This window comes from Leptopilina boulardi, unplaced genomic scaffold (genome assembly GCF_019393585.1).
Source record: "Leptopilina boulardi isolate dan_hultmark-lab unplaced genomic scaffold, ZJU_Lbou_2.1 LbouV2_266, whole genome shotgun sequence".
Classification (NCBI taxonomy): domain Eukaryota; kingdom Metazoa; phylum Arthropoda; class Insecta; order Hymenoptera; family Figitidae; genus Leptopilina; species Leptopilina boulardi.
Genome location: NW_026137825.1, coordinates 3,906,193 through 3,923,148, shown reverse-complemented (window position 1 = coordinate 3,923,148; position 16,956 = coordinate 3,906,193). Strand labels below are relative to the sequence as shown.

The 16,956-nt window shown below is 20.8% G+C and overlaps 3 protein-coding genes across 3 annotated transcripts in view; 2 read left to right on the top strand and 1 right to left on the bottom strand.

Annotated features, from left to right (window-relative positions):
- Positions 1-16,956, top strand: part of LOC127281203 (N-alpha-acetyltransferase 40) — a 54,144-nt gene that overhangs the window by 20,756 nt on the left and 16,432 nt on the right. The gene's annotated exons all lie outside the window — the stretch shown is intronic.
- LOC127281199 (uncharacterized) lies at positions 671-8,662 on the top strand. Its single transcript, XM_051304800.1, has 4 exons — positions 671-837; positions 3,344-3,608; positions 4,442-4,787; positions 7,968-8,662. The coding sequence occupies exons 2-4, from the start codon at positions 3,372-3,374 to the stop codon at positions 8,318-8,320; spliced, it is 936 nt and encodes a 311-aa protein (XP_051160757.1). The 5' UTR covers positions 671-837; positions 3,344-3,371; the 3' UTR covers positions 8,321-8,662.
- LOC127281188 (squamous cell carcinoma antigen recognized by T-cells 3-like) lies at positions 8,599-16,340 on the bottom strand. Its single transcript, XM_051304785.1, has 6 exons — positions 15,734-16,340; positions 15,461-15,642; positions 11,824-12,704; positions 9,436-10,048; positions 9,223-9,370; positions 8,599-9,161 (listed from the first exon to the last, which is right to left on the bottom strand). The coding sequence occupies exons 1-6, from the start codon at positions 16,224-16,226 to the stop codon at positions 8,731-8,733; spliced, it is 2,748 nt and encodes a 915-aa protein (XP_051160742.1). The 5' UTR covers positions 16,227-16,340; the 3' UTR covers positions 8,599-8,730.

Below are 16,956 nucleotides of genomic sequence, written 5' to 3'. Positions count from 1 at the left end.
AAAAGTCAAATTTCTAATCCAATTAATTCAGTTATTGGAAATCAACAAAATGCAAAAATTAAAACATCTTTTTTATTAACAATTATAAAAAAAATAACTTTCCTTATAAATTAAATTTTATAATTTTTATGTGTATTTATAGCATCGCATGTAAACATCACCTAGTTCTAATGACCTACTCCTACTCATCATAAAAGAGAATACATATTTATTCAATTAATTTCAACTAAGTGTCTATTGTTAGATTATTTATTAAGGCGAAACATATCTGTTTTTTTTTTTTTAATTTATTTGTTCATGAAATCTTTAAATAATTCGCAAATGAATAAATTTACAAAAATTACAAACACTTTTAATAAATTAATTTACTATTACTGTTTTTATTCTATTTTTTTTATTTACCATTAGGTATTTAATGAATAATTTTATTTTATTTTTTATTTTATTTTTTATTTTTTTATTTACTATTATTTAATGAATAATTAAAAAAAATATATACACTTTTAATTAATTTACTATTAATATTTAATTTTTTTTTTCAAGAATTTTTTTCTCTAGTTCTGCGATGAAAAGGACCAATTACATTTGGAAATCAAATTTTTTTTTTTCGTAAGGATTGTTAAAAAAAAAAGAGGGTGACACACTTCCATACACGATGGAGTTCAGAGAGTTGAGATTGTTAAAAGTTCAACAATTCACTTCAGTCGTCGGCGACCGGCTCTGAGGTCCGGACCTTTCCTTTTGGAAAAAAAAGTGTTTCACCATATATACTAGTCAGTGATAAAAGTGACGCTGAAAAATTATTTTTTCAAAGTCATAAACTCGTTTTGAAAAACGGTGAGCTTATTATAATTTTTTTTTTTAAAAAAGTGCAAATATATTTTATAGAAAACTTATTATATATGTGCGTAAAAAACGGTTATTTGTTACAAATTAAAATTTTGTGCGCGTTTATTTATTTTTTTATAATTATAATCTAAATTTGTTACATATTATGGAGAATATATTTTTTTTTTTAGAATCCATTTTAATATCCGATTGTATTATAATTAGATGAATTTGATATAATTACAAGTATTTTGTTTGAATTCATGCTCAAGGAAGTGGAAAGTAACTTGTGTGAGAAGAAAAAAAAAAAAGAAAAAAAACGTAACCTTGGTAGGAAACCAGTTATATATATATGGGAGATAAAAATTATTATGGTTTTATAAAAATTAAAACAGTTATTTTTGTATATTATGATTTATGGAAATTACAAAAAGTATTTTTTAAAAAATTTTTTTATTTGAGATTTCCCGCGTACACCTGGAAATTCAAAAAGTATTTTTTTATATTTAGAAAAATCAAAAGAGTAATAAATTTTTTTTTTTTAATATTTGTAGAAAAATCTAAAAACACTAATAACTTTTTTGAAATTTATATAAAATTTAATAAAAATTACTATTTTATATGTTAATTTATAAAAATTAAAATAGGAATAACTTTTTTGATATTTGTACATATATAAAAATTAAGAATTTTATTATTTTCTATTTATTAAAAATTAAAAAAGTAAGATAACATTTTTTTTTTCATATTTTTTATAAAAAACTAACAAAAATTTTGCAAAATATTTCTCTTTATGAATAATTAATTATTATTTTACATAAAAATTTTTTTACAGTATCATATAAAAAATTTAAAAATATTATTGTAAAAAAAGGAAAAAAAAAGAATTGTAGTATTTTTTTTTCTAAATTTAAGAAAAAGAAAATAGCAGTTAATTTTTTTTACGTAATTCTTTGATTGTTTTAATGACTGCAAAACATTAAAGTTGTTAGTATTCATTATTCAAATAATTAAATGATATAAATCTAAATCATCAAAATCTATTTTCGACAGATTTTTTAACACACATTTTTGAAATCACTCTTTTACAATAGACTATATTTAAAAAAAAAATTTAAATAAAACTAGATAATGATCCTCCTTTCTATCTTATTAATTAAAAATTTCAACTAACATCCATATTAAAAAAATACTTTTACTCATCAAATTTCTTTTTTTTTGTAATATAAAATAAAATAAAAAAAAATAGTAATTACAATAATAATAAAAATAGTAATAATAATTTAATACTACTACTACTAATAATAATAATAATAATAATAATAATAATAATAATAATAATAATAATAATATGATAAAATAATAATAAAAATAAAAAAATATAAACAACTTTTTCAATTTATTTTATATTTAATAAATTTTGTTTCATAATTAGTCATAAAATGTGTCATTTAAATTTTTAATTCATAAAATCGTAATATTGAGTTAATAATTATAATTTAATTTAATTGATGGAATTTTTTTAACGTGCTAACAAATTATTATTATTATTATTATTATTATTATTTAAACGGATGATTTAGAAAACAATTTAAAGTGCATCTGATCAATTTTATTGCTTTCTTTTAATATAATGAATTTCTCTTCTCTTTTTCTTTCGGTATTTAATTTTTTTTTTTACTTTTTTCCCCCATTTCTTTGTCATTTTGCATTGTTATGCGAATTTTTCAAGCATCACTTCTATTTAACTTTCAAGGAAGAATTGATTTATTGTTTCGGCCACGATCAATTTAGTCAACGGAAAAAGAAAAATAAATTCGATTTTCCTATTTAAAAAAATCAAGATATTTGTGGTTTAAATAATAATAATACTAATAATAATAAATAAATAAAAATAATAATAAAAATAACAATAATAAATAAATAAAAATAATAAAAATAACAATAATAATAATAAATAAATAAAAATAATAATAAAAATAACAATAATAATAATAATTAATAAAAATAATAACAATAGAAAAAATAATAATTAAAACAGTTACAAAAAAATAAATGAAATTTGAAAATAGAAAATATGTAAAAAATTCACTTATTACCATAACATATCTCTCGTAAATCAAAAAGAAAGAGGAACAAAAAAAATGTTACGGTTTTTTTAAAAAAATCTTTTCTACAATTTTAATAATAGAGAAAGACATTTTACTATTCGGACAATGCTCTTTGTTATGAAAGATTATTATCTATATTGAATTACGAATTCATAATGAAGGGGGACTCTTCCAATTTAAACTTTAATATTTATGCATTATTCATTACAACACATTTTATTGTTTCAATGAAAAGATTTTTTTTCTCCTTCCTATTATATTTATATTTACATATTTATTATATGTGATTTATAATTTAATTTTTTTTTACTATTATATATTAAAGTAAAAACTAAAATTATTATTAATTTTTCAAAAATAAAATAATTTATTTCTCTTTTTTTCTTCAATTTGTATTTTTATAGAGCTTTATTTGGAGAGAGATATAGAAGAATGCTTCGAGTTTTTTTTGTCACTTTTTTTTTCTTACTCGGAGGTAATCTAGTTTATAAAGTTTCTGGCCATGGAAGATTAATTGAACCACCATCGAGGGCCTCTATGTGGAGGTTTGGATTTAATACACCTGAAAATTATAATGATCATGAATTATATTGCGGTGGTTATAGTCGACAGTGGACTCGAAATAATGGGAAATGTGGAATTTGCGGAGATGCATGGGACATGAAGAAGGTAAATATTTGCGTTCTTTTTTTTTCTTTATTTTTTATATATTTTCAAATTTTTTTTTCAAATGAAAATTATTCAAAAATAGGAAAAAATTTGCTAATTTTTACAAAAATATGGAAAAAAATATATGAAAAAAGTAACTTTTATTTGTAAAATTCACATTCAAAATTTATTCAAAAAAAAAAAAAAATTTGGTAATTTTTTTACCAAAATATATGGGAATATATTGGTAGGTAAATTCATATTTTAAATTTTTTGAAAAGAAAATTATTCAAAAATAGGAAAATTTGCTAATTTTTACAAAAATATGAAAAAATAATTTTTGTTTGTAAAATTCACATTCAAAATTTATTCAAAAAAAAAAAAATTGTTAATTTTTTTACAAAAATATATGGGAATATAAATGTTGGTAGGTAAATTCATATTTTAATTTTTTTGAAAAGAAAATTATTCAAATATAGAAAAATTTGCTAATTTTTACAAAAAAAAATGGAAAATTTTTCTAAAATTTCTGGAATTTCCATTTTTTTTCACGAGAAAATTGTTCAAAAATAATTAAGAATTTGCTAATTTTTACAAAAATAGGAAAAAAATAATTTTTGTTCTTTGTAAAATTAATATTTCAAATTTTTCAAAAGAAAATTCTTCAAAAAAATACAAATTTTGCTAATTTTTACAAAAATATGTTAAAAAAAAATATAAAAAAAATAATTGTTGTTGTTTTTTAAAATATTTTCAAAAAACAAAATAAATGCTTTTTTTAAAAAATAGAAAATTGATAATAATTTTTCATTTTTTAAAATATAATTATTAATTTTTGCAAAAATCCTATATAGCCACGTCCACACGAATCAGGAGGACTCTATGGAAATAATATAATTGTTCGAAAATATAAAACAGGATCAATTATTCCAATACGCATTGAATTAACTGCAAATCATAACGGATATTTTGAATTTCGTACGTGTCCAATGAGTTATAAAGGTATTGAAGTAACACAAGATTGTTTAGATAAAAATCTTCTTCATGGTGAAAATGGAACAATTCGATATTATCCTGGACCAGGAAATGGAATTTTTGAAAGTTATTATAAATTACCAGAAGGATTAACATGTGTACAATGTGTATTTCAATGGCGTTATGTAGCTGGAAATAATTGGGGAAATTGCGAAAATGGCACTGGTAATGTCTTCATTTTTCAAGTTTATTATTTCAAATCGCGCGCATCATTCTTTTAGAAAGTGACTATTAATTCTTTAACTATATATAATTATTATTGTGTAACAAATATGACTTCAATATTTTATTATTATTATTATATAGTATTAAATTCTTCAATCATTGTTGCACAATTTTTTAAAACGAGGAAAATAATAATAACTACAATAACAATAATAATATAATAGAGAAATTCCTTTAGTACATTTTAGTCTTTTTTTTTTGTTTTCTTTTTTCAATTTTGAAAATAATGAAAAAAAATCATTTTTTAAAAAATTTTTTAATATAAAATTAAATTATTTTTTAGAAGAATTTTCAATTTTTGAATTAAAATTTCGTAATTTTCCATTTTATACGAATTTTTACATAAGAAAAATTTTAGTTATCGAATTTTTGCCAGAATTTTTATTCAAAAGAATTTGAATTTAATCGAATTTTTATTTATACGAATTTTTAATTGATAAAATTTTGAAATACGCCGAATTTTCACGATTTTCTTGATAATTTCTAATAATTGGTAAATTTTCAAAAATTGCGCCAAAATTTTTCTGTCGATTTTTTTGTTTTGTTCGGTCATTTGTAATTTCGGATAAATGAAAATTCGGCGTCTTAAAAATAATATCAATTAAAAATTCTTACAAATTTAAATTCGGTGAATTGTTGTCGTTTAATTAACTAATTAATTAATCAAATTCGGAATCAAATTCGAATTACATAAAATTCGATTGAATGAAAATTCTGTAAAAATTAAAATTCGTTAAAATAAAAATTTTTTAAATTCCAAAAAGTTGTGTAAAAGAGAAATTCAAGAAAAAAAAAATTTTTTCAAACAAAAATTCAATAGCTAAAAATTTTTTTAAAGTAAAAATTCGTATAATAAGAAAGGCCTGTTATTATATTATATATTACTATCAAAATTAAACGCGCGCAAGCGCGTCAAATTGAGTATTTAATTGTTTGTTATAAAGAAATTAAAGATTAATATTATCAATAATAATTTAATTTATTAGAATATTATTACATATTAAATGATAATAATGAAAATTATATGTTTATAGGCCTCGGATTATACGACTTTTTCCGACTTTTTTCAAAAATACGACTTTTATCGACTTATTTTAATAAAATGCGACATTTTTTTTTACATTTGAAAAAAATGTAAATAAAATACATTTTTTTAGTATAAAATGTAGATCTTCTTCAGATCTTCTTCAATTCAATTATTTAACAAATTTTGAACTAAAATGATTCTTCACTAAATTAATTATTTTTAATAATTTTAATTAAATACATCACAAATTCAATTATATCAAAATTATTTTTCAATTAAAATTTTTATGAAATTTAACAATTGTTTATAATTTAAAAAAAAATATCACAATAAAATTGAATTATTTTTTGAAAAATTTCAATTCAAAATAAATTAAAATTCAATTATTACCCGAAATTTTAATTCAAAATCAATTAAAAATCCAATAATTATCCAAAATTTTCAGTTTAAAATTTAATTATTTACCAAGTTTTCAATTTAAAATGAAATAAAATCCAATTATTTTCTAAAATTTCTATTTAAAATTAATTATCCAAATTTTCAATCAAAAATGAACTTAAATTAAATTATTATCCAAAATTTCAATTAAAATTCAATTATTTCCCAAAATTTTCAATTCAAAATGAACTGAAATTCAATTATTTTCCAAATTCAAAATAAACTAAAATTCAATTATTACCCAAAATTTTAATTCAAAATCAATTAAAAATCCAATAATTGTCCAAAATTTTCAAATTTAAAATTTAATTATTTACCAAGTTTTCAATTTAAAATGAAATAAAATTCAATTATTTTCTAAAATTTCTATTCAAAATTAATTATCCAAATTTTCAATCAAAAATGAACTTCAATTAAATTATTATCCAAAATTTCAATTAAAATTCAATTATTTCTCAAAATTTTCAATTCAAAATGAACTGAAATTCAATTATTTTCCAAATTTAAAATCAAATAAAATTTTATTATTCTCATAAAATTTGAATTGAAAATTAATTGAATTTTCAATAATTTGAATTTAAAAGCATCTAAAATTTAATTATTTCGAAAATTTTCCATCGAAATTTTTTTTTTTTGAAATTTAATAATTTCAATTATAACTCTAAGGAAATTCAATTATTTTTAACTATTTTAATAATATTCTTTGAAATTTCAACTATCTGAAACCATTTTTCAATTAAAAAAATGATTTTCTAATTATTGTATTTTGTCCGCATTTTCTAATAAATTTTTAGTGAAATCATCTAAAATTTTAATTAAAAATCACTTAAAGTTTCAATTAATTTAAAAAATGTTTTCCAAAAATTGTTTGATAAATTATTTTTAGTTCTGTAAAATTTAATAATTGTTTGAAAATTAACAATATCTTTTGAAATTTAATTATTTCTAAAAATTTCAACTTTAACCCTACGAAAAGGATAATTATTAAAAAAAAAAAAACAATTTTTATTTAAAAATCTGTAAAATATTTTTTTGTTAATACAAAAAACAAATCCACTTTTTTTTGGAATATAAATCGACTAAAACGACTTTTTGTGTCTTTAAGTTGATTCGAGGCCTGTTTTTTTATAATTAATATTTAATAGGTATTCATTGGCCCCTGGTACCTTAAAAATTAATTTTTAAAAATTAATTTTTTTCAAATTACTATCTTGTACGAAATTTCCTGGCGCATCTTTTTTCTCATCATAAATTTTTTGTATTTGTATACAATTTTTGAATCAATATACAAGTTTAAAAAAAATTTCGTTGGTAAACGTTGTGTACTTCAGCTTCGTGAATTGAATTTTCGAATTTGGAATTTTAAAGAAACTTATTCCGAAATTTGGAAACACAATTATACAACTTTGGCAAAAATGAGAAAAAGAATTGTCAAAATTTGACATAAGATTACTATTAAAAAAAAAACACGTGATATCAGAAAAGGCCAACTTCAAGTTAGGACAGAAGGACAAACCAAGCATTTTATTATTATATAATATTTATTTTATAAATAAATTTTTTTTTATTTTATTTAAATTTTAGTTTTACCTTATTGAAAAAAGTTGAAATTTTTTTTTTTTAAATAATTTTTTATTTTTTTTTTGTTATTAAAGGCGCGGTGGGATGTGGACCTCAAGAAGAATTTAGATCATGCGCTGATATTGCAATTGGCGATAATGTTGCACCATTACCACCGAGACCAAAAATTCCCACAACACCATCGTCAACAGAAACGGACTATTTACCCGACTATCCAACACCATTGTGGCTTTACAGTCTCATTATTGCTGGTACGTGCCTTTTGGTTGCACTTGCCGCATTGGCATTACTTTACACGTACTACTATCACGCTGGTAGAGCCAAAAAATGGCTTATGTCAAGAAGATTCATGGAATCATCATCACCACCACCGGTTGCTCCTCCAAGGCATAAAAGACATTTTTCAACTGCACAATTACAATTGTAATTATAATTCACAAAAATTTCACACAATTTAATATTGTTAGCCATTATTATTATTATTATTATTCTACATCGAAAATTTATTTCTATAAAAATTTTGCAGCACGCTTTTATTTTAAAATAGAAAAAAATCTTAAAAATTTTTTTTTCAAACAGGTTTCGTTCTAAAAAATTACAAAAAAAAATTTAAAGAAATTGTAATTTATTATTTAATTGGTTGAGAAAAAGATTAGAATAAAATCGTGCTTTAGGATAGTTGGAAAATGTGTAAATAAGACTGTATTTATATATTTATATATTATATATATAAATTATTTATTTTGTAGAAAAACATGCTCTTTTTTTTTATAAACAGGTGGCATTCTTATTTTTTTTTTGTATTTTTTTACAGGAGTTTTTTTTTCATGGAAAATATTATTTTTTAAGAAGCATCTCACGAAAATCTTTATTCGTTAATGGTGTGGTTGTCTCGTTTGATTTTGATTTATTACCATTAACTGATGTTAATTGAACGTTACGCGGTATCATAGCGAGAGCTGGTTTTGGATGGGAAAATGATTTTCCCGATGGATGAGCACCAAGTGATTTTGTCAAATGTTCCTCCTCGGAAGATTCTTTTTTACGTTCTTTGGGATTACTTATTGCAACGCTAATCATCTTACCTTTTATTTCGATGCCATCTGTTGCCAATAATGCTTTAGACGCTTCATTTTCATTTTCAAAATCAACATACGCTATTCCTTTTGCATGTCCATTGCGATAAACAGGAATACGAATATCCACCACTGTTCCATGTGATTTAAATAATTCTTCCAATTCTTCTTTTGTTATTATTGCCGGAAGTCCTGAAATTAAATCACATTTATTTTTTTTGACTTTTCAATTTTTTAAAAAATATTTTATTACCTTTTATGTAGAGTTTATTTTTTTCCAGAGAGCATTTATATTTGAAGGCATGTGCTCGTGAATTTTTATCAGGATTACAGCGAGATATAAACATAGGCCTGCCTTTTACTTTTATTCTATCGAGTTTTAGAGCTTCATCAACGGCTTCCTAAATTTATTTGAGATTTAATTTAATTTATTTAATTTCGGAAATTAAATTTAAAAAATACTCACAGAACTTGAAAGTTGAACATAAGCAAATCCCTTACTGCGTCCCTTTAAATCACGAACTAATTTTAATAATGTAATTTCACCAGCCGATGAAATTGCATCCTTTAAATCATCCTCAGTTGCTGTAAAATCTAAATTACTTATAAATATTGATATTTTATAATCAACTTCAGGAACAATGTCTTCCTCCATTTTTTCCTCTTGATAACCAGGTGGTGGTTCCAATTTATTTATTTCTTTTTCCAATTTTCTTTTACCATCGCTTTTTAATAAATTTTCCCTTAATTTATTATCTTTATCATCCTTAATACTGAGACGTGATATTTTTTGTGGCGATATACCAATACGTTTACGCATTTTTCCAGTTTCCTCAGCTTTTCTTTTACCTTTTATAAATAAATTAACATCGGCGCTTGTTGTTTGTAATTTTAAACGATCATCATGTATTTTTTCAAGTTTTTCTTTTACTTTTTGTTCAGCAATTTCAAGTTGTTCCAAAGTGCCTTCATCGCGTTCAAAATTAATCCAAGCATTACCAATACTCTCCGGCCAATCTTTAACAATTGCCAATGCTTTTGGATATAATTTTCTCAAATGTTTTGTCGTTCCATAACATCTGAAATTAATAAATTACAAATTAGAAAAAAAAAAGAAAAAAAACAGCTCAATTAAATTATATTTTCAGCTAGTCGTTTGATATTTTTAGAAAAATCTGATAATTCGTAAAAAAAATATTTGATATCCGTACATTTAATTTTTTGTCAATTTAAAAAATTTTTTTTTTATTTATTTAGTTTTTCAAAAAGAAGAAATTTTAAAACAAAACATAAATATTATTTTTACAATCTATTTTTACTTTTGTTATTTTCATAATTTAGAATTTTTCTTTAATTGCTTTTTTACATCAAAAAAAAAATATTTTGTTTGTTATTTTAAAAATTGAAAAAATATCTTCTTTCACCTTGTTACTTTATCTCTAAAATTTTTAATTTGTTAGTTACTATTTAAAAAAATTTAATTCTTTATTATGTACATAACATTATTTTATTAAACTTGTTATTTTGTATATTTATACAAAACATTTTTAAATTTAAACAAAATTTTATCTACAAAATAACTAATTGCAAATTTTTTTACGTGAGAACTAGAAACAATTTTCTTTTTATGTAAAAAAAAGCAATTGAAGAAAAATTATAAATAATAAAAAAAAAGTAAAAATGATGTAAAAATAACAATATTTATGTTTTGTCCAATCTAACAATTTTTTGAAAAATTTTCTTTAGTTTTGATATCGACTCAACATTAAAGGTAAAATATTTCATATTTCAATTTAAAAATTCAGCATTTCATATGAAAGTAGATTAAAAATACTTAAAATTAATCAATAGTTAATTAAAAAATATTCTTTAAAATATTCTTTTTCCAGAATAGTAATTTAAAAGAATTTTAATTTTGGAGAAAAAAAAAGTGTACAGAATTTTCATTTTACAAAATATTGTTCGAATTTCCCTTTCACAGAATTTAACCGATTATTAATGTTGCAGAATTTTTATATAGACAAAAAATTAATTAGCCAGAAATTCAATTCGATCGAATTTCAATTTGTCTGAAACGTTGTTTCGAAGAATATTAATTTTGCATAATTATTCAAAAGAATTTTAATTGCGCTGACAGAAAATTAGAAAGAATATTAATTTAACAGGAATATTCATCTATTCGAATAAATATTAATTTTACAGATAAGCAAATAGTCGAAAATCAATTTGACAAAATTAATTTGTCCCGATTTTTGAAAATCAATCAGAAATTATCACAAAAAAATTGTGATTTATCAATATTTTAAAAATAAACCACCAAAAATAGTTCTGTTAAATTAATTTCCCACCGTTTGCATTTTCTGTAAAATTAATATTTATTCGAATAGACGAATATTCTGTTAAATTAATATTCTTTCTAATTTTCTGTCAGTGCAATTAAAATTCTTTTGAATAATTTTGCAAAACTAATTTTTTACGAAACAATATTTTGCACAAATTTTCGAGATTCGATTAAATTAAATTTCCGGCTTATTAATTTTCGTTTAAATAAAAAAAATTCTGCAATATTAATAATCGGTTAAATGTATAAATTTTGTAAAATGAAAATTGGAACAATATTCTGTAAACTGAAAATTCTGTACAATTTTTTTTTTGTCTGTAAAATTAAGATTCTTTTAAATTACTATTCTGCAAAGATAATATTCTATAGAATAAAATTATTTTACAAATGTAATTCTAAAAAATTACTATTAGTGCTTTTGGAAAATAAATTTTTCTAAATTACCAAAAATTAGTTGTACAGATATCAAATATCATTTTTAGGAATTATTAAATGAAAAAATTGTAAAATTACTTCTCTAGAGAGATAAATTCAAGCCAACTAGCAGCTTTCGATGAATGTCCTTGTGTGAGAATATCAGCCCAAAGTTCACGCGCTTTCTCCATATCTTTAGCGTGTATAGCTTCGGTTCTTGCCCAAAATTGTAAAATTTCACAATTTATATCGCCCTCCAATCCAAAATTTGCTAAATATTCACAAGCTTTATTAAATGTTTTTCTCAATGTTTCCAATTGTCTATCTTTCTCCTCATCATTATTCATATCATCAATTCGACGACGTAAATATTCCAAATACAATAGCCAAAGACTTTTATATTCTTCAGATGTTGTAAATCCAGCTTGCAGTGCTTCTTCAAATATTGTTTGTACTTCAGTCACTGTTTTTCCCCATTTTTCATAAGCACGAATTCTACGTCGCCATATTTCACAGCACCATGGTACATTTCTTGCTGCTCTTTTAAATATTCTATCTAAAACATCTTCTATTTTAATTGTTGATTCAAGAAATAATACATAATCCAACCATAATGATGCTTCAATTGTTAATTCTGAAATTGCACGTTCAAATAATACAATAACACGACCTGGATCTGGTTGTCGTTTTTCATACATTAAATATGCATTAAAAGCATCTAATAATTCTGATTCATTTTGTGATGATATTAATTTCTCCTCAAATGGTAAACGATCACTTAATTTTTTCAATGCAATTTCATAATTATTCATTACATTTTGATAATCAATTGTTGATGTTGCACCATCGCCTAAACGCCATAATTCATATTCATTGAGTGTTTTTTCCATATCAAGAAGAGGAACTTGCAATTGTCGACTAAATAATTTACCAACTCGATCAAGTTGTTTTATGCGTTCAGTTGTATTTGAAGCGTCAATCTGTAAATTTGGAGATTTTCAGAAAAAAAAAAATTACATATTTTATTTGAATTCGTTTGCGGATTATTTTTTTTAAAAATATCTAGATTAACTAGATTTTATTTTTTTCAATGTGTATATATTTATTACAAAATTTTACAAATTTTTTTTTTTCCCCGCATTGTTTAAAATAGTAACAGTGAATAAAAATGATAATACAAAGAGTTGTATATAAAATTAAAAAACAAAATTAAGGTATAAAATATATGTACAATTTATTTTTAGAAATATTGTAATTAGAAATTAGAAATTTAGAAATTCCTAATTATCATTTTTGAAATAATTACAAATTTTGAGAAATTATTTCTATATTTTATACATTCACTTTGAAATTGAAATTTTAGAAATGAATTATTTAACAAATTTTTCACTAAAATTCTTCTCTAAATTAATTAATTTCGATAATTTTAATGGAATTTTTCACAAAATTCAATTATCTTATTTATTTATTTATTTAATACATATCTCCGCAGTCTTAAATTATTTTTCCATTAAAACTTTTATGAAATTCAATAATTGTTTATCAATAAAAATAAATTAAAAAAAAAAAAATTTAACAAATTTTTCACTAAAATTCTTTTCTAAATTAATAAATTGCGATAATTTTAATGAAATTTTTCACAAAATTCAATTATCTTAAATTATTTTTCCATTAAAACTTTTATGAAATTCAATAATTGTTTAACAATAAAAATAAATTAAATGAAAAAAAATTTAACAAATTTTTCACTAAAATTCTTTTCTAAATTAATTAATTTCGATAATTTTAATGAAATTTTTCACAAAATTCAATTATCTTAAACTATTTTTCCATTAAAACTTTTATGAAATTCAATAATTGTTTAAAAATAAAAATAAATTAAATAAAAAAAAATTTAACAAATTTTTCACTAAAATTAATTTCTAAATTAATTAATTTCGATAATTTTAATGAAATTTTTCACAAAATTCAATTATCTTAAACTATTTTTCAACTAAAAATTTTATAAAATTCAATAATTGTTGAAAAATAAAAAAAAAATAGCACATAAAATTATCACAAAAAATTCCAATTCAAAATCACTTGACATTCAATTATTGTCTAAAATTTCAATTTAAAACTATATCTAAAATTTAATTTCTAAACTTTTTCATTGTAAACTTTTTGAAATTTAATAATTTTAAACTTTTTCCAAAATTCTATTATTTTTCATGATTTTGTATAATACTTTTCGAAAATTTAAATTATCTGAAAATTATCAGCAACGGAAATTATTAAAAATTTCAATAAAAAATCATTTGAAATTCAATTATTTAAATTTTAATTTAAAATCTTCTAAAATTTACTAATTTCTATATTTTATCATCTTGAATTTTTTGAAATGTAATAATTTCAACTATAATTTTTCCGAAATTTAATTATCTGAAAACATTTTGCAATTAAAAATTTAATTTCTAATTAAACGTTCAATTTTTGTCTGTAATTTCTAATAAATTCTTCAGTAACAGAAATAAATTTAAAGAAATAATTTAATAAAAAAGCACAGTAATATAATAAATAATGCACGGCTGATAAAAAGGATAATTTTTTGAAAAGATAAAAAAAATCCTATTAATTCGATTTGAATCTGATTTTTTTTTAATTGAATGACATTTTACCGAAGGTTATTTTAAATTTTGAAAAATAAAATTTTGAAAACACAACTTTTTACAATATTTGTTTAAAACTCTTTATATTACGTGAAAAATATTATAATAAATTAAAAGAATATGTAAAAACGTATCGTTTGATTTATTTCGTCAATTTTGCTATATTATTAAAAAGTTATTAAATTTGCAAAAATCGCAAAAAAAAAAAAAATTTTAAACAAATTTCTTTTTGGATAATTTTAGTTTCAAATTTTTACGTTAGTTCTAATATTTTCTAAAATAAAGTTCTATTTAGTAATTCAAACTTTTTGATGCATAATATTAGAAAATTTAATTTTGTAATTAATTAATTTTTCTATTGTTTTTGTATTGTTTTTAATTTTTTAATTTATGAAAATTAATTTTTTAATTTTTCTACTATTTTTTTCCTATCAATATAGAAATTTGGAACCCATTGTTAAATAAATAAATTATTTACTTTTTAGTAATCAACAATTTTGAAAAGTATGAATTGTTGGACAATTTTAGTGTTTAATTTAAAAATTGTTATTTACTTTGATAAAAATATAAATATTTGATGCTTTTATTATTAAATTTATCGTTTAAATATTTATTTTAAAAAAAGAAATTATTTAGAAATTAATTTTTGTAAAATGTTTAATAAACAGATTTAAATCGCAAATAATCGGAAATTTTTTTGTTTTTCTAAAAAAATCCTAATTTTTATCAGTTCTTCTTTTAAATTATTTTCTCTGATAAAAATAAAAATATTTCTTTGATTAAATTTATCGATTAAATATTTATTAAAAAGAAACAAATAATTTAGAACTTAATTTTTGAAAAATATGTAAATAGAAGATTTAAGTAAAAAAAAAAAATCAGATTTAAGTCGAAAAAATCGTATTATTTTGATTTAAAAATAAAATTATGATTTTTATCATCCCTGGAATTGAGATAATTTTATTAAATTGTCAAAAATAAATTGTACGGATACATAAAATGATTATTGGTAATAATTAACATTTTTCTAAAAAAAAAAATGACAGAAATTTTTTATTTTTAAAAGAAGTAAAAAATTTGCTTCTCACCATTGAAACGAGAACATTTTCAAATTCTCTAAATGCCTCCCAAATAATTGCTCCTTTCGTTATGTGACCACTAACAGCAGTTAAAGCTCGTTGAAATAATTGTCGAACATTTTCAGCGGCATCTTTTTCATTGCCCATATTACCAATACTAAATTGTAAATATTCCAACCAAATTTCAACAGCTGAAAATAATTCAAAAAATTTTATTAATAAATTATTAATTAATTCAAATAAATATTTTGCAAAAAGAAAAATAAAAAGGAAAATACATACACAAATAATCATTTACAGCTCTTTCGCAAAGTTCGACAACAGCAATTTTTTCTTCATTAGTAATGGCAAGTTTAATTTCATCCTGCATCCAAGAACGCCATAATTCTGGACTTAGAGGATAAGTTTTACTCATATTTTCCCTTGCAACACGCAATCTTTCTAATTCACCCATTTTTGATAGTAAATTTATGAGCGCAACATGGCTAGCATAATCGTAAGGATTCTTTAATAGAGTTTCTTCGAGATTTTTAACTTCGATTTCATTTGCATCATCTTCATTATCGTCATCGTCGTCATCATCATCGTCTTCTTCATCCTCTTTATTAATTTTATCATCGATATCACTGTTTTCGGCATCGCTATCATTTTCGCCAATATCCTCGATCATGCGATTTTCATCCTCAATATTCTCGCCACATTTATTTGTTTCCATTTCTTCTTCTTTTTTAGCGTGAAGTTCATCTTCACTAAGATTTGTATCCATTTCTTCCATTTTTTTTTTTTTATTTAAAGATAAATTTATAATTTTTCTTTATATAAATATATATATAAATTTACGCGCAATTGTATTTGTATACAGTTTGTATTTTAGGTTATGTTTTTCACGCATCTACACACATACACACACAGGTTGTTCCAAATTAGTATACATGTGTATGTAAGAACAAATAAAGGCGGTAAGTTTAAAAAAAATTCCAGAGATCCTGACCTAAGAAAAAATTAACTTATCACAAAGTTTTGTAATTTTAGTTTTTATATATTAAAAAAAAAAAAAAATTCACTTGTAAATCTGGTTTATTGCACTATTATACATATATAGTATTTATATACATTCTGAAACTAATTTATAAAATACTTTTATTATTATTATTATTATATTACGAAAAAAATTAAACTTATTTTTATTATCGTCAAAAATTAAATTTAAAGAATATTTTTGATAAATGCATATATGAATTTTTTTTTTCTTTTTTTAAATTGTAATAATGTATAAAATATTAATTTAGAATACTTTTCTTTTTACTGACAGAATCTGATGTGAAAAAACGATATAAAAACAAGAGAAAATTTATAAATATCAAGAATTTCTTTTCAAAATATCAAAATAAGAAATTCAAAAATAAATCTAATTTAAGAAGAAAATTAAAATATTAAACAGGTATGTCGAGTGATTAATTAACAATTTTTACAAAATACATAAAAATTAAAAAAAAAATAAAAAA